This window comes from Bombus impatiens, unplaced genomic scaffold, assembly GCF_000188095.3.
Source record: "Bombus impatiens unplaced genomic scaffold, BIMP_2.2 scf_0582, whole genome shotgun sequence".
NCBI lineage: Eukaryota > Metazoa > Arthropoda > Insecta > Hymenoptera > Apidae > Bombus > Bombus impatiens.
Window position 1 is genome coordinate 143392 of NT_177001.1, and position 26940 is coordinate 170331.

A 26940-nucleotide genomic window follows, 5' to 3' on the forward strand; every position below is an offset into this window, starting at 1 on the left:
ACGTCAAATCTCGGTGGTCTATTCGAACACCGATATTGAACATGCTGGAACGACTCCACAAAAAAATTCATGATCGAACATGAAGCACATTCCTCAGTTACATAATTGATTGTGTAACGGCGAGAAGCCATCGACGGTAATACAGGTAATACCTCTATTCGAAGAGGATATTTAAAAACTAAACAAATAAATTTGGTTTTACCGGTTCGTCAATTATAAAAATTTATTCCATTGCATAAACTTGTTTAATACAATCTTGGTTAAATTCGTGGTTAGATATACGTGCTTAATATCTTGTATTATATTGTAAATCCATTATTTTATATCATATTTGAAGAGGAAGGGAGAAAATGTGCACAAATATACATAAGTACTACGTAGTTTTCGAATAAATATATCTTCCTTCATTTGAGCTAATTAACATGTATGTAATAAACATACATTTATAAATTCAATACTCGTACTCTACAATATATGTAGAAGCGGATTTTAGGGATTTTGATGAATACATTATACTTGTTGAAAAATCATTAAACACTGTCTATAAAGTAATAATAAATTGGAATATATATAAATAATGGAAAATATTTTATTAAACAAACAATCTACGTACTGACTTCAAACTAAACTAAGCTTTCAAATATGCTATTTTAATAAAATTAGTTCCAATATCATAATTTGATAACAATGTGTTGATAAGTAATAAAATTTTACTTCCTTTTTTTTTAGTACTTCGATTCATTAAAGCGTCGTAAAATTTTTTTAGGTATTTGTAACGAAAAGTCATTAATCACTATTTCTCAAATAATAATAATAAATTAATACATATACAATAGAATTTCATCTAACTAGACTCCATTCATTTAAACAAAATTTTAGTTAATGTTAACTAAATTTTGTATAACAGAAATTTCGCTATTTGAATTCGCTTGCTTAAACGCAAGCTCCTATTGTATGAACCAAAAATAGTAAATAATGGAAAACATAATGTAAGCTCTTATTTTATGAATTCCAGTTATATAAAATATAAACTCTTCGGTCCCCGACAAATTCAGATACATGGAATTCTGTTGTAAGTAATAGAAAATAATTTTCAAATACGTACCAGCAAACAAATGATCCATGTAGTTACTTAAAATTAAACTGCTTTTTAATTAAATATCTGATTCTGTATTTGTTTCAATAAAATTCATGTATTCAACATTACAATTTAATAATAACGTATTACATACATAATAAAATTTTACTTTAAATAAATACTACATATAAATGTATTTTAAATATACATACATTCTGAATTTCTACTGCTGCACTTTTCTTTTTATATCGAGTTCAACAAACTTCTGACTCTCGGACATTAAAGAGTCGTCAATTTTTTTAGCAACTTTCTCCAATTGTACATACCTTATGAACTAGAATGTTTTGCAAAGTAACAAAAAGCGAATCGACGAGGATGGGATTCGAACCCACGCGTGCAGAGCACATTGGATTAGCAGTCCAACGCCTTAACCACTCGGCCACCTCGTCCGATGTGAACCCGTGTTTTAGCGAATATATTTCGATGTCATCTGTTCCTAAAATAAATCTAGCATGTATTATATTATATAATTTATACATCATACCGTTATCCTTGTTCCTGACATCATCCAAATATTCTTAACTCCAGATGGCAGTCATTAATATTCATCAACAGCATTTGTACGATTCCATCATTCCGATTTAATGAACAAGAATATTCGAGGCAAACGAGTAGACTAGCACCGCCAACATTACACGAATCTAGAACACAATTTGTTAATTAGGCAATGAATGCAATTTATCTGATAGAAATTGAAGTCCTTCATTTGCTATTTAATTTATATCCATATTTAGTAAGTATCTGTTTCGTACATTTTTATAACCATTGACATATCGTATTTTAAATATGACAATTATAAATAATCTGTATATCTATCATAATAATTTAAGCTATCAATATAATCTGTTAATTACGTAATGAACACAATCTATCTGATAAAATTTGCAATCTCCGTATTATATCAACCAGTAATACATGTATTGGCCTCTCACACTTCTCTAAACATAAACGTATCATATTTTAAATATAGCAATTATAAATAATATATTCAATTTAGAATAATAATAACATTTAGCTTAATACCGGTGTGATTAAATTGTTACAACAATATTGGTCTTTTAAGTAAACTGCAGCAGCACCTAGGTTACCAGAGGACTAATTAGAAGAAAAATTAATTCTTGCAACATCAATTAATGTAAAATTTAGGCATGATTCCTTGTAGCAAAGATTACAATAGAAGAATAGGAACTGAAAGGAATCGTTACAATTTTATTCAAAGTTATTCGATTATCCGAATAGTGTGTATCGTGATTCGTTCGGATAACGAAGATTCTACTGCATTAAAATACACGCAAAGTATAAAGAGCAAATTGCCTATAGTTCTCGATCTCAGAAACACGGGTATAGCACCAAAGCTGGATTATATAACTTAATCAGCAATTCAGAGAAGGTGGAAAGAAAGGAAAACATAGTGGGGCGTGTGGAAAATGCTTCTGGAATAACGGAGGTGGGCATTAACGTGTTTTATAAGAATTTATAAGGAATGCAAATAATTGTCAACTTGAAACAATGCACGTTCGATCATAGATAACGAAGAGTCACGTGCATTGAATTTATCTGTTCACATCACCATTCGAAAGTACATGGACAGTTATCTCTGATAAAATCTAATGTAGTTTGATTTTACACTTTATTGAACAGCTGTAGAGCATTATAACACAAAATATATTCATAAATGTTAATATTCAGTAGTAAAATTGGCGTTATAAAGCAATTTTATCATTTAAGGAGCTTCTTATTGAAGGAATTCGTGTACCAAGCTATAGATAAGATAGAAAAAATTTTTCAAATTGATAGATAGAATATCGTGATTAGTTCAAGCAACGGTATTTAAAAGTATTTAAAAGTATTTAATTTTAATATACCATTGATAAGATTTTATATTTCGTATAATATACACCACGGCTTATAAGTATCCGGGCATTTTTGCCAATTTGTAATAACACTAGGTACCTATATAAATTTTATCGAAATGTTCAAATCGATGATGAATTATAAATTAAAAGCAACATTTACTATCTTTTCCCGAAATAATCAGGCTATAAATATAAATTAACTATAAAATAAATATGGTAATAATATACATACGTCTGTACTTATCTGTACTTATTATACATATACATTACTATTTATATACGTTTCCTATTTAAATATCGCTGTTTATATTAATATTGGATATTTTATAATTAAAAAATTGGAGAATAGACAAATAATCGTCAAGTAATAATTCTATAAGATTTAACAATAGTTTTATTACTCGGTATTGCCTGTAAAAACACGAATTTAATCGAGTGATAATATACTATTATGCACAGCTATGATTATTGCCGTTCATCCTATTTTATACCTAAACTAACTTATCTTCTTAGAAATAAGGAAATGTTCGGATATTTTTTAATGTTAGTATGTACGTATCTGTCGATTCTACAAGAAGATATATAGATAGATAAATTGTCATTAATTGGCATATTTTTGCAAACATTTATATATTATTAATATAAATTGACCAATCGTATCGTCCACAAATTTCTGAACGAGGTTCGGGCGAAAAATTAGGTAGTCTTTAAATCACATAATTATCTCTCAAGTCAACGCACTTCATTTCCATGAACTTCAAGTTTTAGCGAAACGGTTTCTAACCAATCTTCGAATAATATTATTCGTGTCCTTACAAGAATCGTTAAGTTTAACTGTTCTTCTAAAACTGACATATCGACGTATTTAGCACATTAAACAACGTTACAATCGTCTTTCACGCATTTCACATAGTTCCTTTATTACGTGAAACGAATAAGTACTATTTCATATGTTCATAAGAAAAGCAAATGACTAATGAAAACGACACATTATATTATTATTCAAGATATATTACCGTGATTCGAGCAAGTATTAGTTAACTAAATGGAAAACGACAAAAGTAACCGTAACTTAAAGGAAATGTATGCTGACGTTGTAATCTTGACGTCCTCGGTGGTAGCAAATTAAAATTGCAGGAACTGGTAATTGTAATGAAATCTACGCAACCCGAATAAACTGCACTGCGCATTCGTTATAAGTATTCATAAGCAGTTAAATTATTCAGTATTACACTTGAATGCGCTTTTAAAGTTACTCTTTTCCACAATTAAACACTTTCATTTTTATTTCTTTTCCTTATTGCAGAGACTGATAAACAAAAAGTAATTAATAATATAAATATGTTATTAAGCCAGTTTAATATTTAATTGTATTCACATTGTTATCGAAAATGAAAGAAAAGGAGTTTTGTTATTATTTTATTGATTCTTTTATTGAAACAAAAATTTGACACTTTGAAATATATACTTATTTTCTTTCCTCATATTATTGATAGTACGATATACATACAAATATAATAAAATATAATTAAAGTATATACAAGTAAGATAATATGAGAATTATTTTTCAAACTTAATTTGAAATATCCTTTAAAATTTCATCTGTCCATTTTATTTTATTTTAATCAAATTAAAATTTAATCACTTAGAAACCAAACTTAACAACCGAAAAATGTGAATTTTTCATTATTCAGATAATTTGAAGGCAATCATATAATTGAATAATATATAATAATATATTTAAGTATAATATACATAATAATATATATAATACGTATTATTATAATATATATAGTTTCGTATTATAAAAATAATATCATCGGCGACGTCTGGTCATTCATTTTAAAATCAGTCATGTTATATTACGTAATTTATCAAGGGCAATCCACGACTATTAAAATAGGGTTACCGATAATGACAGAACTTACACGAACAATCGGTCAAACGATTTCGTTTATCAACGAATTAATTGGTTTCCAATGATAATTTTTTATTGCAAACACTCAATAATATCCGTGCTTTTAGCTCTTTAAAAAAACCGATTACGATAAAGTACTAACTACGAACATAAGGTTAACGTATGGAATGTCCGTTACGACAAAATTTATAGTCACTTGAAACATAGACAGTACGGTAAAAAATAGATTATCTCTCGAAATTTACCAACATTTCAGAGGATGCAATTATCGAAGATGATAATTGCATATAAATAATTGAAGGTACGCGCGCGCGTGTGTGTATATATAATAATAGAAGAATGATACGCAGGTAAACCATTCTGCGAACTTTTCCATTGTTTCATTGAAGAAACTCTTTCTGGGATTTCAAAACGTAACGTGGTTTACCGATTGCCTTAACTTTAGGGTAATTCCAATGTACAGGAAGAAAGGAATTTTATTTTTGCATCGTGGACATACCACAAATGACGTAAAAATGAATTACCGATATTGTAACATATTCTTTTTTCCTCTATTACAGTAAATCCCATTCTAGATCGAAGGTCCATCAAGAACTACACGTTTCAACGGAACAAAGTTCTTCTCTATAGGAAAAACGTGCCAGGCACAATAAAGCCGGATGTTAACTCCCAGGGAACCGAATCCAATGCAACTGGTAAATCGTAAATGACGTTTCTTTTTTTCCCATTCCGTTCGATTCGATTTGCAACGTGCTTTGAACGACGATATTATTTACTGGCTTGATTACGCTAACAATAGGTATGAATTCACATGAATTCCATTTGTGGCAAATATGCGCCACTACGTCTGCTTGTGATGTAAGAGAACGGAAACAAAATGCAAGATAGCAAGCAGACACGTAGAAAAGATCTCTCGAACTCATAAAGAAGGCAACTGAGCTTATCCTTAATGATCCACGCGACTACTGATCGTGTTATGTAACGTTATAACTGGTAGACAGTAATTAATATTATCACGGTAAAAGAATTTTTTAGAAGATCACACTTTCATTAGCGGTAGATTTTAATAACAAAAGACCATAACAGTTTCTGTATGTCATGCTTTGTCGTCTTTATTCATATCTCTAAATGTTTACGAATTCCTACCAAGTTAAAGTTAGTGTTTTTTATTTTTTCTTTTTTTTATCATCCTTTCTCAAAATTCTTTAAATTTCATTCGTTAGAAGAATATAGTTTATAATACTATATATAATCTTCGTGAATAATATTTATTAATTATTAAGAACAACAGATACAATAAGTAATGGATTGCATAATGTATTATATATCTAATACATTGGGAAATATTGCTCAATAACTGTTGGTAATTCAGAACGTATAAGTAGCATCCAAATTATTGATTGCATCATAAAGATCGAGTGAGCAATTTGAATTGAATGATACAATAAATCGATATAATGTAACGTTAAAAAACATAGAAGAGAAATATAACTATTTGCGAAAGTTAAGTTTTCAAACAATTTTACTTAAGTCTTTCATTCAATCAATTAAAATGTCTGTCATATTTATATAGTATTGAAATGTTTCCTTTTATTTTCTTAATCTTTTGCTGTAGTGATAGAAATGATATACCTATTTAAAATAATTGATTCATATAAAAATATACATATTTGTAAGGTGCGAATAATACACTACTATATTTTCTTAAACAATATCTATATTCATCTTTCATTAGCTTGAGGAGACTCTTTTTTTCTGAAGAAACAGATTGTTGACATAAAAAGCGCTTCTATCGTGTAGTTCAGGAACTGTGTAGTACAGGATTTAGTATACAAACCTAATTCATAATAGTCTTTTATGTATCTTCTAGATACCTAGAACTTTAAATGCAACTTATTAATAGATTGGTAACTTTATTAGAAAATGAATGATCCATGTCAACAGTATGCCAATATATCTTTTTACAATACTCAATACTTATATAATTATTAAGATTTAGAAGTTAATATTTACAACAATAGAGTTGATAAATTTTACTAGAATTCATACAAAGAACAAAAATAAACTTGTTAAATTTTCTATCTTTTTCTGTATTTGGCTGTCTATAACATATTAAATCTACAATATACTTTAATAGATATAGCAATACAAAGTTAACTACATTATGCGCTAATGACGCTCGAAAACACATCTCCAAATACAATCTATTTACAAGTAATGTGAATCTTGTTTAGGAAATTCGAACGTCATATTTTCAGCCCGCTGATTAAGAGATGTCATCATCCGATTGAATTTCTAATTTGTTTCTTATTCTTTGTTGCAATAACGATTTTAAAATCGTTAGAACGATCTAATAATCTTGCTTAACCTTAACAAGCAGAGATTGGATGATTGATATCAATTTCAAATTAAAGAGATTCGTAACATGTGTATACACATAGAAACTACAAATTCCGACAATAATATCTTTTTTACGATTTGCACCTATTTTTGGTAATAGTTAAATTTAAATTTGATAAATTGATATATGCTAATATTTATATTTAAAAAATGCCATATTTTAAGATTCCAACGTTATAAAGTTACTATAAAAAGATATTTAAACCTGTTTTTAATAAAACTGAAATCATAAAAAGCTTAAATTGTATTACTAATTATATTGGAAAAAATATGTTCCAAGATCTTCACAATGTAAATTCATTATAAAAATAAAATAAAATTTGAACAGCTGAAATTCCATTGCCAAACAAAGATTTGTTTTAGTATTATACGACAGAGCATTAACATAACTGGAAATTTTATCACTAAACGTATTTTATAACCTAGATCAAAGAAAAGTCTTATCATATGGAACAAAAGTCTATCCGTTTTTATCCCTTCCTAAACCCTTTCACCTAAATTATTTAAACATCATATAATTCCCAGATCACGCGTGTCGACAAATGTTAAACTATTAATTCAAAATGACTATTCAACAAAGAGAGAAAAGCAGAAAAAGTTGTACGAAACAAATACCTGAAGCGAGTCGAACAGGTTTCATTACGTTGGAGTTCGTACCACATGTTACGTTAGAGAAACGAATATACTCACCGAAGGCTTTTTGTAAGGAAAGTGTTCAGTCGAGTCGAGTTATTTACATTTTTTAACAAGATATTGGTGGGTTTCCGGGGATTTACGCCGGCCATCTCTTTCCTCATTTTCATCGCGTTTCAACGCACGGTACCGTGTAGCGTGTAGTACAGTGACCAACGTGTAGCGTGGACTGACTCAGAAGCACGTGACGATGTTTTAGGAGAGATGGGTATTAATGCGCAGACGCATCAGCGCACCGCGCAAAGGCGAATTCTCGGCTGTCAAGTTTCAGCTCAGGTGAGCGTTCCCCTCAGAGACACACGGTTTACAACGTTCGAACGTTTATAAAGATTTCTGTTCGATTCGCATCGAACCACATCGACCAATTCAGCGAAAACATACCAGTGTTACTTTCTCGATCAAACGGTAACCTAAATTTTTCACGGAACGCGCAGCTCTTTTACCTATTTACTTCTGTTAATAATCTGAAACGAATTCTTCGAGCGTTTCTTATACGGTGACGATCGCACGTGGTGAAAATTTCTCGCTGAATTTCTCGCGATCGTAGCGTTCAGTTTTTGCGTGGAAGCTGTAGAACTGTGCACGGAAACACATTTGACGCGACGCCAGTGAACTCTTCGCGAGTATTCTCGGAAAAGAAGAGAAAAAAGAAACAGAACGATCGTGGCGTTCGCAGGGAAAACAACACGCCAGTGGACACGCTACTGGTCATGATGGCTTTAGGAATTACAATTACCGTGGTTCACTGTTGGCTGTGATGTGACATTGATGCAAGGTATTTATGTATGCGAGATTAGCATGGTGTTTCTATTTTCAATCGATGATATCGTGTACGACCATAGGATCGAAAACTACGAGAAAGTAGAATGGGTTAATGTTAAATGAAGTTTATAATAGCTTGTAGGATGGCTTCGAACGGATATCAACGGATTTTAGGACGTGTAATAAAATTAAGAAACAAAGAATCGTTAGTGCACGAGACTCCGAAATATCAATTCTAATGGAAATTGTTTTTAATTTTTTTACAGAAAAGACTATTTATTTTATTTATTATATATTCTTATACTGCGAATTTTTATGAACTTGAAATGAACGTGAAATTTAATAATACAAAAATGTACAAAATGCATACATATATGTAATATACGAAAATATATGAAACGTTCAGAAAAGGGTATACGTTATGATAATTTTTAATACTACTTATGTTCTATTTCGTTAGTTATGTCTATAAAAATATAAATTTGCATAAAAATTCGTAATCTAGATATTTTATATCAGAAATGGTATATAACGATGATATCATAATATAAAATATCTCCATGAAAATAAAATTGAATAGCAAGCAATGAAAGCAAAAGAATTATAAGAATAAAAATAAAAAGTATAATAGAAATAACAAATAACAGATAGAACAGACATGATAAATAATGCAAGGAAGAAATATAACAAATTTTTTTAACGTTTTAGCTCCTTAAATAATTTATATTATATATATTTGCCACAATATATCCAATAATATATAATAAATAAATCTAGTGTAAATCTAGTGTATATAAATATATAAGTTTACTAATATATGAAAATGATTAATTTAAGTTTAAACAGATTTTGAACGAACGTAGAAGGAAAAGATTATAAAAGGCATATGTCTCTTCTTTGAGGTAAATTACATATTCTGAAAGTTTAGACAGAATTGAATTAATTATCGTGGTAATAATTCCATGAGAACTATTTTACTTGCTATCTATAGAATTATATTATATGCTTGTGTAATATCCATATTGAACGTGTTGATTTTTATACCAATTATTACTATAACTTACATAAGTCATTTCTTATAAATTATATATTATAATTCACGTAAATTGATATTGAAAGAAGCAAAAATGTATTATTGTTTAGTGTAATAAGGAACAAATAGCAAAATAATGCGTAAAAATTATATGAACTGAATGTTATTAAAATACACAAATAAAACAAATTGCATATTGTTTTACCGAAGTACAGGTAATACATTATAATAATAGGTATACTACTTGAAATTACTTCACAAGATAAAACACACAAATAACAATTTCCATGAATTAAAAATACCACAAATGTCTCAGTTCCTTCACATTCTTACAGATAATAACTAAATACATATGGAACTAATCCTTGAAATTTCATTCGTAAACACAATGTTTAAAAACAGTATTTAGCAACACAAATTTATTAAAATAGATAAAAAATGTAACTAAGATATTATGCATCTAACTAAGATAAAATGTAACTAATATATATACTACGAGTATATGTATTAACGCACTGTTTATTTATCTCTGATGAGATATATTAGATATAACAACAATTAACAACAAATAATAGAAGGAAACGTGCTAGGCTGGTTCGCATCTTGAAGCATTGTTTCAAACGAATATCTATAAAAAATTGAATCAAAGAGTCTTTCCAACTCTTTATCGCGTTGTATACATGGCCGAACGATTTTCATTTCAAGCGTTGCGTCGCATCGCGTCGCGTCGCCACACAAAACGTTGAATGAGATGTATCAATTCACTGATCGCTTCGTAATGTTCGTTGAAATCGTTCAGAGAAAGCATCATCCGCCTTTATGTAGGATTATAGGCCTTCTAATAAACTTTCGCACATATACTTAGGCGAATAGCCGTGAATACGTAAATGAAAATTGTATCGAGTGAAAAATTCGCGTGTAATCTAGTTACAAAAACTCGTAAAAAAACGGCTTTATATGGCTGCTTGGAATGTAACAGTAAAAAAGTGGAAAGAAGAAGAGAAGTACAATAGCTTATGAAAATATTCCCGTATTTCTAAATACCCAAATATTTCTAAATATTTTAAAATTTCATTAGTACGAAAGCCTAGTATCATCACACACTGTGTGTGTTAGTAAAGTCTGAAACGATTCTGAAAATGAACATAGAAGTTAAAAGATATTCAATGTAAGTATATATTTCGCAAAGATCACAGAAGTATTTAAACGGCTAATTACCTACCATATTAATAATGTATTTTATAATAATGTTTAAATTATAATTATAATAAGATAATATAATAATATTATTATAATAATATAATTATTATTGACATAAAATAATATAATATAAATTATATTATATTATATTATATTATATATTTGTTGCATACTAATTTTTTATTAAATGTTTGCAGTTATATATCTTGTATGTTATGTACATTTACCGACTGAGTTTAAATTTTACAGTGTTAATAAAATTTCAAAATATGTTATATAACACATATAATCTGTGAATGAAAGTTTTTTACGATAAATGTCCAGATACTTCCGTGAACCACTGCATGTAGCACGATCTCGTTCAAAACAATTGGATCGCCAATTCCAATAACATCGTAGCTCTTTGTATGATATCCGATACGTTGAAAGTTTTAACATGCTAACGTGCGTGTTAAACATTCAGGAATTTAGCGGAATCAGAATTTAGGCCAATAGAAAACAAGATTAAACTACTTACAGCGACAGAAAAAGAGAAGCGTGGTGCCAAGCAATTTAAAATTTAAATCAAATATAACCGTGCCAAAAGCATGATATTTCCTTCGCAGCTAAAGATTGATTTATTTTACAGAAATAACAACAACTCGTGTCAAATTTTTTTAACTTTAGTAACAGAGAAGCTGAATTCACCACATGATGGAATAGACGATGGAAAAAGATACCTCGATTTATTGTCGATTAAAAATTAACTAATTCTATAAAAAAAAACCTTTATCATAACATTCACAGCTTCATGACTTAATTAGGTATAATTCTCCTGCGGTATAATTAATTATAGACATGTGCACTTACAAGAATTGTGTACTTTTGTTTCAAAGAATTGAAATATTGGCAGAGATTAAAGATTCTAGCGTATGCTTTTGCTCTCCTGATGAAAGATAAACATAGGCAAGAATTATTTTTGTCACGACTTCTTCGATTGTTAGAAGAAAGATTTTATCAATTTCATTATTAGCGCAAAAAATTCATGGAAAGGACGAAGCATTTGTATATAAGTACAGTGTTAACAGTTGAATAATGTAATATTCAGCACCTAAATATGCGATGCTTCAATTAAAGTCGTTAGTTTGAAATTAACTGGCCCAATTTTTTATAATAATAATTATAGATGGAGATTTGATTTTACTTTGCCTGTAAATAATTTCAAATTAAACTTATTTAAATCCATTAAGAATCATGTTGTGAAATAATGCATAAAAGTTGCGTAAAGGAAAATTCTTAAAATGCGTAAATGGAGTAACTAAATTCTACAAAAATCAGATTTCTGATTCTTATAAATAGTAGATAAATTCTAGGAAAAACAGACAAGAAAAACATTAACATAATTTAAAAAAGATAGTTTATCGCATTTTTATGAATACTTCGTTTTTTACAACCTTCGTGAAATTGTTGGATCTAGGTGGAAAAGGAAATAATAGAAAACATATTAAGCAAATCTTTGGAATTCCCTTTCATAACCACAATGTTGAGAAATAGAATTCAATAATGTAAATTAACTGAAATATCGCGTTAGTTCAACTTCAATAATTAGATATCACCTGACTATTTCAGAAAATTGCACCTTTAATTAATCTATTAAATAGTCCTGTTCATAGTTATATTAATTTATACTATCCATTCCATTTCTGTCTTGCTTAATCCAAATATCTTATCTATCATTTCGAAACTGAAGGAAATTGACGTTTTATTATTTCTATCGCCATCTTTGTTTTTCTTTGTTTCGTGTACAATTTACATTTAGTAATTATTTCATAACGTCCTACATAACGTTACTTAAAAAGGTAAAAAAACTAGGGAACTTGAAGTATTTTAACACACATACATATGCATGTTTAGCTATTGGAAAACTGAATATATTTATGTATCTATATAGGAAATTTAAATAAATAGAAATGTACAAAATGCACGTATTATGCAGACATATACAAAATATGCAAAGCAAAGTATTCATTATAATTAATACTTGTAAGGAGAAATCTTTTTATGTTTCAGTTCCATTTCTTTAGTATTTTATATAATTTCTGTTTACAGAGGAATATAAATTTGCATAAATATTCGCAGCCTAATAATTTCATTCGTCTGTTATTATTCGTCTATGCTAGAAAACTAGAGAAGTGAATGTTTTGAGAAAATACTTTAACTGAAAAGGACAAGCTAACATAAATACTCACCTTGCTCTTGCAAAATAGATTATAAAACAGCAGAAGTAACTAAAAGAAAAGGGCAGTGGAAAAACCATTGTCATTTGATGGTACACGAACGCAGCCAATAATCCGTAACCACAGACGAGAAGAAAAAGAGAAGCAAAAAGATACAAAACGTTCAGTGGCAAAGACGTAACGATGAGACCTTCGCTGGTCCAATTACCGTCGTAAAATTACAAAATCGATAGGCTAACTGTTTTTCGAGCAAAACGACACAATTTATGCAACACGAAAAATCGTTTTTTAAGATACTCACCGGGCTCGTAAAATCGGATGCAAATGCATGGAAATCCTACGAATCTCTAGAATTCATTTTTCAAATCCAATTTCGAGAGTTACGATCGTTCCCGGAGGCCCGTTATCGCAAATTGCACTCCGTTGACTGTACTCACCGTAGCGAGATATTAAAGAAAATAACAAGGTATTCATACCGTGACTGATTCACAGCCGGTATATTTAAAACAATTTCACGCTCTTTTCTCTCGGGCAGATTCGAGCGGCGAATCCTCAGCCTTTAATCGCTACTTACTTAATTAAGTCTACTGTGATCTTAAGTCTCTGAATCTTTGCTGGAGGATCGAGGAAAAAGGCATGATACCTATATTTTTGCGGATATTTTATTTTCAAGTCACTCTATGACTAAAAAGGAATACTTCGATATAAAATAGCTGAAAATGGAAAGGACCTGTTAGATTCAGTCAAAGGTGTAATTATGCCCGTCAGAAGTCAAACTGATATGTTTGGACAGTTTCTCGGATTCGTTACATTACGTGATTAACGTCCACTTCTGGAAAAGTAAATTAAAGTTAAATTACTTGCTTCCATGCAGTCATTTACTACAAGAGAGTGACATAAACGCTAGCAAATTGTAGAATAAATCTAAAAAATAATGTTTCGATTTCAAGTTTCATCGTCACTTTTTTCTGCTTTTCAATTTAAGGAGTTGGTCAGTGTAGTTTCTCGATTGTTAAAGCATTAAAAAATAATAGATAAACGGTATTTTGCATTCTGACAATAGGCACTTTTTAAATTATTCAGCGGAGAAAAAATTATATGTTTAGCCTAAAAATGATACAGAAGGGCAATTGCAACATGTGAGCAGTGGTCAATGTATTAGGTTTTAAAACTACTGCTCCGTAAAAAAATGGAAAATATGATTCATCGTGCTTTCTCCTGTGGTCTTGGTATATCAATTCTGTTCTTATCTCAACAAACAAAAAAACTTTTAGTGTTCTAAGAAAGTTTTTAACATAGAATGAGAAACTTAAAATGAGAAATTGAGCATACTAATAACAATCCTTTCATAATTTGCTCAATCTCGTGATATTTTTTAACGTTAAAAAAATACTATTGGGTTGAAAATAATCGAAGGAATGCAGTAAGACTGGATGCAGTTGACGAAAAATAGTAAGAAAGTAGCTAGAAAACATTTTCTGTGCCTTGTAAGAAACAAGTTTTGATAACGCGCGCATCAAAAACAAGAAGAAACGAGATACATATGTACTATCTTTCGTTCATCGACCAAAATCGTAGCCCACGATAATGAACACATTTACATGCAGGATGTGTGCAGCACGTAATTAAATCGAGTTACTCATCGCTAAACTGGTTAGGAAACTGTTTGTCCATTTAGAAAGCCAATTCGTACTTTGAGCAATAATAGATGAATTATTTAACACTTTCACGAAATTATCACCTCTGGTGCGTGGTTTATTGTGTGCGTACGAAAGAAATGTGTGTCGATGCCCCACGAGGTTCTCAAGGTTCGATGGACAATTACAGTTTCGCGGAGCGTGTGATTGGTATTGACACAATAGTATTCGCTATAATAATGTATGTAGTGATACAAATTTTATTCGTAATAAAAGTAATTTTATGTAACAAGGAAACTAAAACAAAGACACATATACTTTTTATGTTTGACGATAAAATGTTTTAATATTTAATTTAATAACTAAATCTTTTAATATTTTTTTATCCACGAGGTATTCATATCTTTATTCCTATTGCTAGACTGTGGATATTTATGTGCAAAACACAGATAAAAAATAGGTTGTAGGAAAAAGAATTGTTCATCTATCAAATATTATATTATACTCTGAGTATTTTACATACCTTTTCATATTATGTGCATTCTATGAATTATTGCATCTTTAAGTTTCTCACAAATGCATAAGTATCCGTAATCCATATGTCACTGTACCAAAGTAGTTAACGGATGCAACTTTATGATTACACATATTTTCTTAAACAAATGAACTAATATTGTTAATAGAACGTCATAACTCACGCGTTACATATTACCAAATTTTTTCTACGTACAACAACGCCAATAAAACGAGTGAAATTCTACGAGTAAATTTTACAAGTTAGAAATCAACTCCTGATTGACGTAAAACTGTAAAATTATAAGAACTGCTTGAGCAACAGAAAACTATAACTTATAACTTGTAATTTGTCAACTATTGTTTGTCAACTGTGTTTGTCTACTATTAAGTGTTACATAGTTGGTAAATTATGGTACAAGAAATCCCCGGCCATTCACCTGTCGCTACACATATGATTCCTAAGATGTGTTACTTCAGTGCCTTAATATTGCAATAAGATTTTTGCGACGAACCATATCTTGTAAAATATTTATAGAAAATCTCCGTTCATGATTTAAAGCACTTGTGTAGAGACCGCGCGATTTTTATTAATACTCCACCGTATGTTAATTATTAAGAATGCAGACTGAATTTAAACTAAGCTCATTTTGTTTCAGAAAATTCACTTAAATTAGCGAGACAGTAACAAGAAATAATTGTCAAGATTTTACATAATATTGAGTTGACGATTAAGTGATTGCGGATTTTATCGCTAGATGGTATTGACAAGAATCGTAAGCACTTGGTTGTCAACCCAATAGAATCACTTATTTTAACAGAGGAATTATGATATAACTGTAATGTAGACTCCTCAATTTATTCAGTTAAGAAACTCATCTTTACATATGTAATTACATAAAATATTAAAAATAGAATTTATTGTACTTGTTAATATATGACTTGGTACTATTTTATTTAGTTATGATAAAAGAGATCTTTTTTGCTGATATCAGTCTTGTATGGAAATTGAGAATTACTAGATAATTGCTATGAATAGAATGTTTGATGCCATTATAAATAGTAATATAATAATAAAGTTAATAATAAAAAATAAATAGAAGATAAATAGAATATTATTTAAGAAATACAGACACGTAATATAAGTATCACTTTCGTGATTTTACAAAAATTTAATCAGTAATTACTCGTATGTTGTTTCCTAGAACTATAATACATTTTCTGATAATGTTGTAATTTTTCTTCCTTGGAAAATTGTTAAGATTTTGACAAATGATTGGACTGACTTCAATTTGGAATTGGGTTATGATAATTAGAACAAAATTTAAAAAACATAAAGACATGGATAACATTAACAGTTGTTTTCTAGAACTATGTTTCAATTTATCATAATCTTTTAATTTCTTTCTCGAAAAATTGTTGAAATATTGACAATTGATCGGTCAATGTTATAAAATGACTGCTTTGATGAATTGTCTTAAACTTATCCTTTACACTACTTTAACAATGGCCGAAACAAATGAAAATCTAGCGATGTTAAGTGTAAAGAATAGAATAAATGACGTAATAATTTCCAATTATCATTGTCTGTAAACGATCGCTGACATAACAAAACAGAATCCCTTTCCATTTCATTAATATCGATCACTTTTGTATTTTTACTACATACTTACAATTCTTCTAATTGCTAACTGCAAAATATCAACTTTGTCATGAAAATTCCAAGGGCGTACAAGAAACAAAATTGATCATGAAATAACCAGATACATGCGATTAAAAATGTATTCCGGTTTATCGTCTCCTCACATCGTTCAAAAAGAAAAAAAAAGGTCTGAATAAACATCTGCGATCGATGTCGTTTAAAACTTATCGCATCTAATTACCATCTAATGACCATTGATTTATTCGATCGAATGAATTCTATATTTCTTCGAGTAGATCGTAGTATTATTGCACTCGTGCGCGATACTGTTGAATGCGATCGATCGAACGTAACTCTTCGATCACAAGGCAGTATACACGTAGTAGTAACACTAACGGTATCTAATTACGACGTTGACACAATTCTTGAAGCATCAAATCGTTTCATATGAATGAGCGTCCCCTTGTGCTAAAACTGTGATCATCTAATGGGAAAAACGCTCCTGTAACGTCAGCTAATCGTTCCGTAATCTGTTCATTTATTCCACCGGAGGATCGTACGTATCATCGTAAGCCAACAATTCACAGTTCACACGCGAAACTAAACGGTACGAAATGGCATTTTTATGTCTGGAAATGTCGCGTTAGAGCAACAGTGGAAAATATGTATACGGATAAAAAGGAAATAAATATAGTATAGATTTTAAACTTTCACGATGATCAGACGATATATCTGTGGTTCTTCGGCTTTTCAATCGTATCTTTATTAGCGCGTTGCACTTTGTTCTCGCGTTTCGTGAACATTCCAGCTTTTTCACTCATTCAAGCTTGACCCGAGTATACACGTACTTAGTACTTATAAGTATGTATCTACGTATCTCGCAAATGTGATAAAATTATTCATCAATTATTCGTCATATTAATAAGTCTTAATATTGGGATCGTGTTGAATAGCTTGATCTTAAGATGATTGTTCGTGCTATACGTGTATGAATTTTTTACTACATATACACGTTCGCAGTAAATATCTCGTAACATTTATATACACTTTCTAATTGGTTCTATATTTTACCAATATAATTGTGACAGTTGTGTCTCGTTATAGTGCTAATTAAATTTCGAAATGTTTTATATTAAGACATAATATATACATAAAAGTTAGCTAGAGTAAATATAATGCTCAAATACTATACTTATTCACTATAGAGGAAATAGACGACCATTGAAAAATGCAAATCAAAATCAATGTTAAATAAATATCCGCCTCGACTTATCAGATATCCGCCTGCATAAATTATAAGGAACAATACGTCGAGAAAAGGAGAAAAAGGAAAACTCATATTCTTAGGTGAGAAATGTATACGGTATATACGTGGCAATGTCAGATGACTGTCTGAAATCGTTCGGAGAAACCTCGCTCTATGGATAAAGAAGTAGCTACAGCTTCTTTGCTTACGTTCTTCTACTTCTTTTTATCAGGTTTGCCTCTAAGATGCAACGAAGAAGATTATAAACGACTGCGTAGTAAAATCACCTTGTAGTTGAAGCAAAAAGAACATTTCTGGCTCGCTCTCGAGTTCGTTCGCATTTCATAAAAAGTGAAATTGCATTCAGTGGGATTGACATAATAAAGAGGAAACTTTTATGCGTTTATGAGAAATCTAAAGACGCAACGATGCAAAATACATGGAAAATGTGTAAAGTAGCATGTGTACTTGTTAACGATATTTATTGTTAGTAGATGAAACAGATTTCTATTTAGATCCCATTTATTTGATATTCCATGTATGAAAATATAAATTTGCATAAGTTTTGTTGTATGTCGTATCCAATATATGATATATTTCGCGTGTTAAAAAAATTGCATTAGTCATGCGAATGAAGAGGTGTATTTTTGTGAAAAGTTATTAGATATAACGGAATTTCAAGACAGGTAGGATATGAATGTTTGATGCGAAGTAGAATGTCATTTCATGCTGCATATATTATAATTTAAATGAAACGTCGTGTTCTTGGTACAAAGTCATCACACATACCTGTATTTATTAGACAAAATATGAAACTGTCAACATGGGACAATTAAATTTTCAAAATCATTTTTTCAAAAGCAGATTATGTGTGACCGAAATAAATTAGCTTGCGAGTTACTTGAGAAGTGCTTTCACGACTGTTAAATAAAACAATATTTGCAAAATGAAAACAATCAAATATTGCAACAATTTTTATTTTATTCGCATATTTTTATTAGCTCATTTTATATTTTATATTTTAATCTAACGTACAAAAACAAAAATTGCTATAAGAAAATAATTTGCTTACAATGCAGTATATAGAATACGTAAAGACGCAATAGTAAAATACGATAAAATATAACGATACAGCAATAAGTAAATAAAAATAAATTTTAATATGTATGCATACGTAACTTCCTATTCCGTTTCAAAGACATAAAGAATCGTTTCGCATATTGATTAGTGTTATTCGCAACCTTGGACTTTTCTTTTCAAGAATCGCGATGAACATATAAAATAGTAATCATGAAAGACTGTTGTTATTAAAATGTTAAAAGTTGTCCCTGAAAAAGAGAGTAAATGTTGCAACTTCGTTAAGAAGTAGAACTACCTAACCGCCACATGTTTTCTTCTCTTTTTTTCATCTGTGACCATAATTTTATGATTATGTGGTAGCGCATACGATCAGAAATGCTGAATAAGAATTATAATTACAAAACTTGAATCTTGCCGTCATAAAAAAGACGAAAAATGCCTGACGCAAAGAACAACTTAGAAAAAGCTGTGTCTATGCGACCGTTGAATAAGATCTGAAACGATCTAGAAAGATCTAGAATCTTCGAGTAGTTCCACGATGCAAATCTATTTTGGTCCAAAATTTAATATCGTTGCCGCTGTTCAAGACGCTGCGTGTCGTTAAAATATTTTTAATTCGTACAACGATGTACAAATAAGTAATAGACGAAGAAGGGATTATAATTCATTCTAATAATTTTCCATGTAATGCAAATAATTATCGTTTAAATAAACAAATTTATTCTTAAGAATCAGTCGTATCTTCTTACGATTTGTAACCGATTGTGATGATATAAAAAGCGCGTTGATTGCAATACAAATATTCTGAACATGTAATAATCGCAGCTATTGGTACTGCCATTGCGCATTTACACCATAAAATTTACGGTCATGTAAATATAATTATTCTGTTGAAATCAATAGGTCCGAATAAGAAGATATTTTTTTTGCAAAACCGCCTATCGAAATCGTTCAATCCCTTCATATCGAAAGACGAAATATCTCGCCACGCAATATCTTTTGTGATACGCTCTGGACGAGATATCTTGCAACAGAATGTCGTTTATGCGCTTCTTTGCACAAGATATCCCGCGACGCAATATTCTTCATATGATACCTTGAACGAAATAACTCGCACGGGGATTAGGAATGTTAAATAAAGAAAATGTTTTATTTCGACAAGCAAATGATTTTAGTTTTCTGTTATATGACACGGTACAAAGCGTGGTATTATATACAATTCCAGGATACAGTGACCGATGAGCGACATCCATATATTAGGTTGTCCTAAAAGTTTCTTTCGTTTTAAAAGAAAATAATAGATGCACAACATTTTTTGTTTTAATGTAAACGAAACGTGTCCTACGACAACTAGATGACGATCGAAGATAAAGATCACAACATCTGACAGATTAGGTTTCATGTTCGTATCAACATAGCTAGATAAACCAGCTGCATGCAGATAGCAAAAGACATTTTGGGACAACCTAATAAATAGAAAGCGCCGTATAAACAACATTGAGTTGTAAAAATATTTCGCCCAAAGCTTATAATAAAAGACATTACGTGGCAAGGTATATTTTGTCCTTCGATACCAAGGAGCTAATGACTAATGATCAAAGTACTAATACACAAGATACGAGATAGTTGGTACTTCACTGAGAATATGATAATGAGTGATAATGATGACTGTGAAACACAATTCTGCTTATCTAACTTAGGCATTTGTTATTGATTATCAAAATTAATAAAAATTATTCATGCGTACCGAATACTGTTTTTGAACGATTTTATCCTTATTTGTGGTACCTCCAGTTTATATTTTAAAGATAATCTAATATTTCAGAAATTATTGAATTTGATATATCCTTGGTATATCTTAATTATAAGATATATTACTTTTTAATTATTTATTAAATTTGCTAGTTATTTTAATATATCTTAATTATTAAGTATAATATATTATAATTAATATAATAAATACGTATGATTTTAGAAATAATTATAGCTTAGAGAATATAATTTTATTTTCTTTTCGGTCAATCTTCTGTTCAACCAATCGTTTAATAGATAGAACATTGTTGACAAATATCACTCGCATGAGGAATAATTAATCATAACGTCGAGCCATTAAATTATGCTAATACAAGTAAGTACATATTACGACGAACGGCATCGAGCATCGATAATTTCCCGTTTTAATTTTATCTCTCTCACAATGACATCACATTTCTATTGTTTCTCCGAGAAGTATCATTTTTCACCTAGGATACGCTAATCAAAAGAAACAGATAGACCAATTTATTACGATAACCGGTTATGCAATATATCAGCTATACGACATATGAAGTTGTAATAATTACAGAATGGCAAACGTATTATGTGTTATTTACACATTATTTTTTAACTATGTCATACGGAAATTACAAAAATATTATACTGGTAGATCAAGTATCACTCGAATATGCCTGATGTAGCGCTAAATTCGTTCGACGTTACGCGTAAACTTTGTATTATTAATTTGAATTTTTTATTTTCAACTTTAATTCTACGTTTCTAATAAGTCGGTGAGTTAAGTCAAAAGAAAACGATTCAAGATTTCGATAATAATATCTCCAACACATGTATATATCTATGCAATATTATTTTATTTCGCATCATATTTTGTTAGCGAAGGTAAAATTAGTGTTTAAATAGCTTTTTGATCAATCGATTGTTCGATGAATGAAATACCAGTCGAGACTTGAGAAACTTCATAATGTCGTATCAGTATAGTTGGTAAATCCTTTTGACATTGATACTGCTGACTTAACATAAATATGATATTATAGTATTGTATCACAAAAAATAAAATAATAGCAACGTAATATGCTGTAGAAAGATTTTAATTAAGCGTAACCATTGATACAGTTCAATTTACGTTCTTTACAAGTTTCTGTAGAAATTTGTTTACGTTGTTAGATTATATTTTATTTATGTATTCTTTCAGTATTAATATATAGCTGTAGCTTATAGTTAATTATTTCGTGCAAGCTGCAGCTTACCCATTTTTTTTCTTTTTCTTTAGTGTTTTAAGTTTAAGTTAAATTATTGATGTAATTACTAGTGACATCATCTCCTGCATGATACTGTACGGTGAAGCATTATGTATGAATTTATTTATATTATACGTTATTATGATTTTCGTCTGCCAAAGCTCTTATAGCCACTAGATTACAATGGACGGTGTTATATAATCTGTTCAAGCAGTTCAGTTTTATAATCAGTCAATGTATGATTATTCTTATAAAAAACAATTTTCTATCAATTCTTTTTATAAGAAAAATATCTTATTTCTTTTTCTCCATTTATTAAAAGAAAAGATATTTTTCTTGCAAAAAAAATTAATAGTAGATTGCTTATCGCGGTAACAATTAAAAACTGTTTAAAAAGATAAAGCTAGCTTAACTAATAATTCGATAATGTAATAGTAATAGCCTTAACTCTACCTTTAATTTTGCTTGTACGTTTTGTGCAATTGCGTAAAGTTACACGGAATTGAAGATAGTTGAACATATTGCGTTGGCAACTAAGTAATTGCGGATTTTTTCATTAGATGGTATTGACAAAATTCCGCAATCAGATACAAAGTTGAATATGTAATTATTAGACTATAGATTTCTATGCATTTATGGGAAATTTAAGTATGCCAAAATACATAACATGCACCTGATTTGTAAAGATATATAAAGTATTCAAGGTACAGTGCTCGTGATCGCTATAATAATTAATAACTGTAACAAGCCGTCGTTTTCATCTTAACTGTTTTCGTGAAGATATGAATTTGCATAAATATTCACAATCTAACAATTATACGAAGAATTAAAAATTGTTGGTAGCGTGAGTTTAAAATTGCAATATTTTGCCATTACTGACCCAGAAAAGAGAAACAAACCGTAGATAAAAATGTTAGATTTTCGATAAAAAGTAAATCACTGATCGTGTGCAAAAATGCGTACAAAGAATTGTATTGCGCATACTATACTTCATGGAATTGTTACTGCGAAAGTTATATTTGTATCGATTTTCGTAAAGCACGTTACGAAATGTTTGTGAGCCAGCGAAATTTTACGCGGCTTATGTTTTATACTCTTGAGAAATACACTGGCATAATTATTTTTCCGATTACATTTAGCTTTGCATTATGATCGCTATAATTGCTATAAAAATATCATAATCCCTTGTACAAGTCATTTACAATTTCTCCAACTCTGACTAGTCTCTGATTCAATTATTCGTGTTTGCATAATAAAACACTAATTCTGTTAATTAATTGTTGGCTGAATGAAAAAATCAATTAACAACTAATTTAATTATTTTATTAAATTAAGACGTCCAAGTATTTCAAAAAGTCAGAATATTAATATCGCGTATCGAACCATTGGAACGAACTAAAAATCCCCAGTATAAAATAAATATCATAATTTCTTCGTTACAATAAATTTAAAGAAAGAATTAAATGATATTCTGTAAAATCAAATGTATATGACCGTACACAGTGCATCATTTTTATCGTCATATAGTAATAAAAGGAAATTTATTATGTTAACTATAGTAATTGTAATTATTCCATTTATTATCGCTTCGAGCGAAATTCTCTTAATAATTGAAACGAAACAGAAATATCGAAAGCTATTCTACTCCTTCGTTTAGTTTCGAGAAACAATCGATTAAAAAACGCAAAAAGGATCCAGAGGAACGAAAATAAAGATACATGAGACAAAGGAAAAAGGCGATGCGGTGTGAAAATAGATATCCTTGAATCCATCGTGTACGACGAAATTCAACTTGGCAAAATGTGCAAAAAACAATGCAAAGAACCGACAAGAAAAAGCGATCTTAGAAAGCGAACAAAAAGAAAATCTAACGGTACGACGACAAGGGCTATGAATTAATTAGGTGTTTTTATTTTTTAGGGTCGCCACACGTACGAACTCAACAATGGAGTGTCTTTGAGCACCACTCGTGCAATTCAGCTTCCCTTATACATCGATATCTGACGGAGAAATCATAAAATTGGCGAACTCTCTTCAGCATAGAAAAACTACTCGCAAACATGTCCAGGTATAGCGTCCAAGAGTACGACCTCGAAACTGGAAAGCAAGTCCGGTTAACCGGATACAGCAATGCTGCCTTCGAAGATCCATTTCGAAGCAACAACAACGATTTTGATCAGACTGCTGAACTAGAAAACAGGCTTAGCAATGTCCACGTCTCAAGCCAGGATGACAAAAATATGAACAACGATGGTAAGTTTGTGTAATTTATTCCTTTACGGCGTTAAATCGACGTTACGTCGCACGAATATATGGAAAACGTTAATAGACGGTGGACATTTATACGTATGAATATTTTCATAAATACAGCCAAGATAGTAGGACGTATAGCGAAGATTTGTTTACCGCAACGAATTTAAATATTCCAACGAATACTGTTATTTTGTACATTTTATATATTTTTGCATCTTATATGTATTTTCTATGCTATTGCCAGCTTAAATCTTCCGTAAATGCATCAAAATCCACGGTCTATGTAGAATGGAGCGAAAATCAATCCTCACGATTTTTCAAACACTTCCGACAGTCGGACAGGAAAATGTATGGAACGAAAGTTAATCAGCTTCCAATCGACTGCAAACTGCAATACTAGGAGTTTCGAACAATGTTTTACTTCCATGGAAAATCGAGGTTACCTCTATTTTTTAAAATGAAACAATACATTTTTTATATAACATTTGGAGCATTGTTTTAATTCTCTGCGAAAAGATATTGAGATACTTAATCGGAAAAATGACTAGTTTAAAGGATATTTTGACTTTGATATTGTGAAACTTGTGGTATGGAAGACAAAGAAAGATGACATAGTAATTTTTGGTTTTATATTTTACTTGTCTTTCATAGGGTAAATTTTACAACGTTAAAGTTAAAATATCTTTTAAACTAATCATTTTTCGATTCAAGTACCTTCATACTTTTTTGCAGAATTAAAAAATGCATCGAATGGTGTATAAAAGAATGTATTATTCCATTTAAAAAAATAGCGATGACCTTGACTTTTTATCGAAGCAAAATCTTCTTTGAAATTCATAGCATTGCAATTTCCAGCCGATTGAAAACTGATTAACTTTTTTTCGAAACATTTTTTTGTCCGACTATTGGAACTATTTGAGAAATCGTGGGAATTGATTTTCTCATCGCGCTGTATATTAGACTCGTGAATTTCAATTTGCGCATAGCAACGTCTGAAAGAATCGCAGTGATTATTTTATATAATTGCAATTGGAAAGATTGCAGTAATAAGGAAGTAGCTACACCTGCTAGTAATTTGAATAGAGTAGATCAAAAACCAACTCAAAATCAATCAAAGTTGGATCACTTTTTAAAACGTACTCTAAATTCATATTTGTTTGATTCTGAAGCAATTGAAATCTCCATATAGAGATTATTTTGCAAAATATTATAAGTCACCTACTATACTTAGTAAAAAATTTGAGTACTTTCGGATATGAAACCTATACCTTTCTCTCTCTCAATAAATTATTAATTATAATAATTAATTATAATAATTAATAATTTTTAATTATAATAATATTCTGCCTATCGTTACAAATCCTGCAATTATTTTCATAATCAGTTTTAACACGAAGATTTTCAAAGTTACTTTCTTCCAACGTGATTACATTGAAATATCCCACTTATGTGAATTAAATTAGATAACTTAATCCATATAGATCAAAATTTCTACAGGATGTTACTTAGAGTATCATAACGCTATCCTTTTATTCGAGATTTAAATTGCAAGCAGCAATTAAATTGCTGTTAAATACTGTCAGTTAGTTTTTAAAAAAATGATCCATTTGAAAGAATTAATTTAAAATTCTTAAAATATAACAAAATTTACATTCTTTCGAAAGAATTGCAGACATATCTTTATATCCGTTAAATTAACGGCTATTTAAAAAATATAATACCTTTAATACAAATATAATAAATATAACAATATTAAAGTATAATATAACGCCCCAGGCGAAAACTGTCTGTTCAGTTTTTTCATACTGAAATTATTAGCTCTGAACAATCATACAGAATTATTTCTGAACAGTATACACCAACAGAGCATAGATTCATTTTTTGAAATGCTTTTTCACGCCAATTACAAAGACAATTTTTCGTTTGATTTGTTTGTGTTCTGTTTTTCGTTTCATATCATAAACTGTTGTGTTGCATTGCAAGGAAAACGTATTGAATTGTTGTTTGAACACTCAAAACGGGAACTCTTGAATAACGCAATTTTTAAAATACAGCGAAATATGTAAATTCGCATTTTTGTACAAATCTTTATATTGATACGATCCAATGAAATTTGATTTTGCATAATTACAACGGTGATTAAATTTTGATTTACATTGTCCCTTTGACGTATTAAAACAATGAATGTCTAAATGCTTTTTTTTTTAATTAAGTACTTTAACTGCCATTATTCGTAATTGAAATTTTTAATATTTTATTATGCAGACTGCGAATGAATTTATTTTGTATTTATAATTGGGTTCAAAACTATAGAGTATTTCACGAGTATAACTATCTTC

The 26940-nt window shown here is 29.8% G+C and overlaps 1 protein-coding gene, 1 long non-coding RNA gene and 1 other non-coding gene across 5 annotated transcripts in view; 1 reads left to right on the forward strand and 2 right to left on the reverse strand.

Annotated features, from left to right (window-relative positions):
* Window positions 1-1372: 1372 nt before the first annotated feature.
* Window positions 1373-8171, reverse strand: LOC100742876. Its single transcript, XR_002947186.2, has 2 exons — window positions 8003-8171; window positions 1373-1779 (listed from the first exon to the last, which is right to left on the reverse strand). It is a non-coding gene; the product is annotated as an uncharacterized LOC100742876 (long non-coding RNA).
* TRNAS-GCU lies at window positions 1446-1527 on the reverse strand. Its single transcript has one exon. It is a non-coding gene; the product is annotated as a tRNA-Ser (tRNA).
* LOC100746350 (sodium-independent sulfate anion transporter-like) overlaps window positions 8168-26940 on the forward strand; it is a 37147-nt gene continuing 18374 nt past the window's right edge. The window contains exons 1-2 of one of the 3 annotated variants that reach the window (XM_012388928.3): window positions 8168-8281; window positions 24269-24601. In XM_012388928.3, coding sequence (XP_012244351.1) covers window positions 24409-24601 — 193 coding nt within the window. In that variant the 5' untranslated portion in view covers window positions 8168-8281; window positions 24269-24408. The other 2 variants (XM_003491641.4, XM_012388927.3) reach the window with 2 other exon arrangements.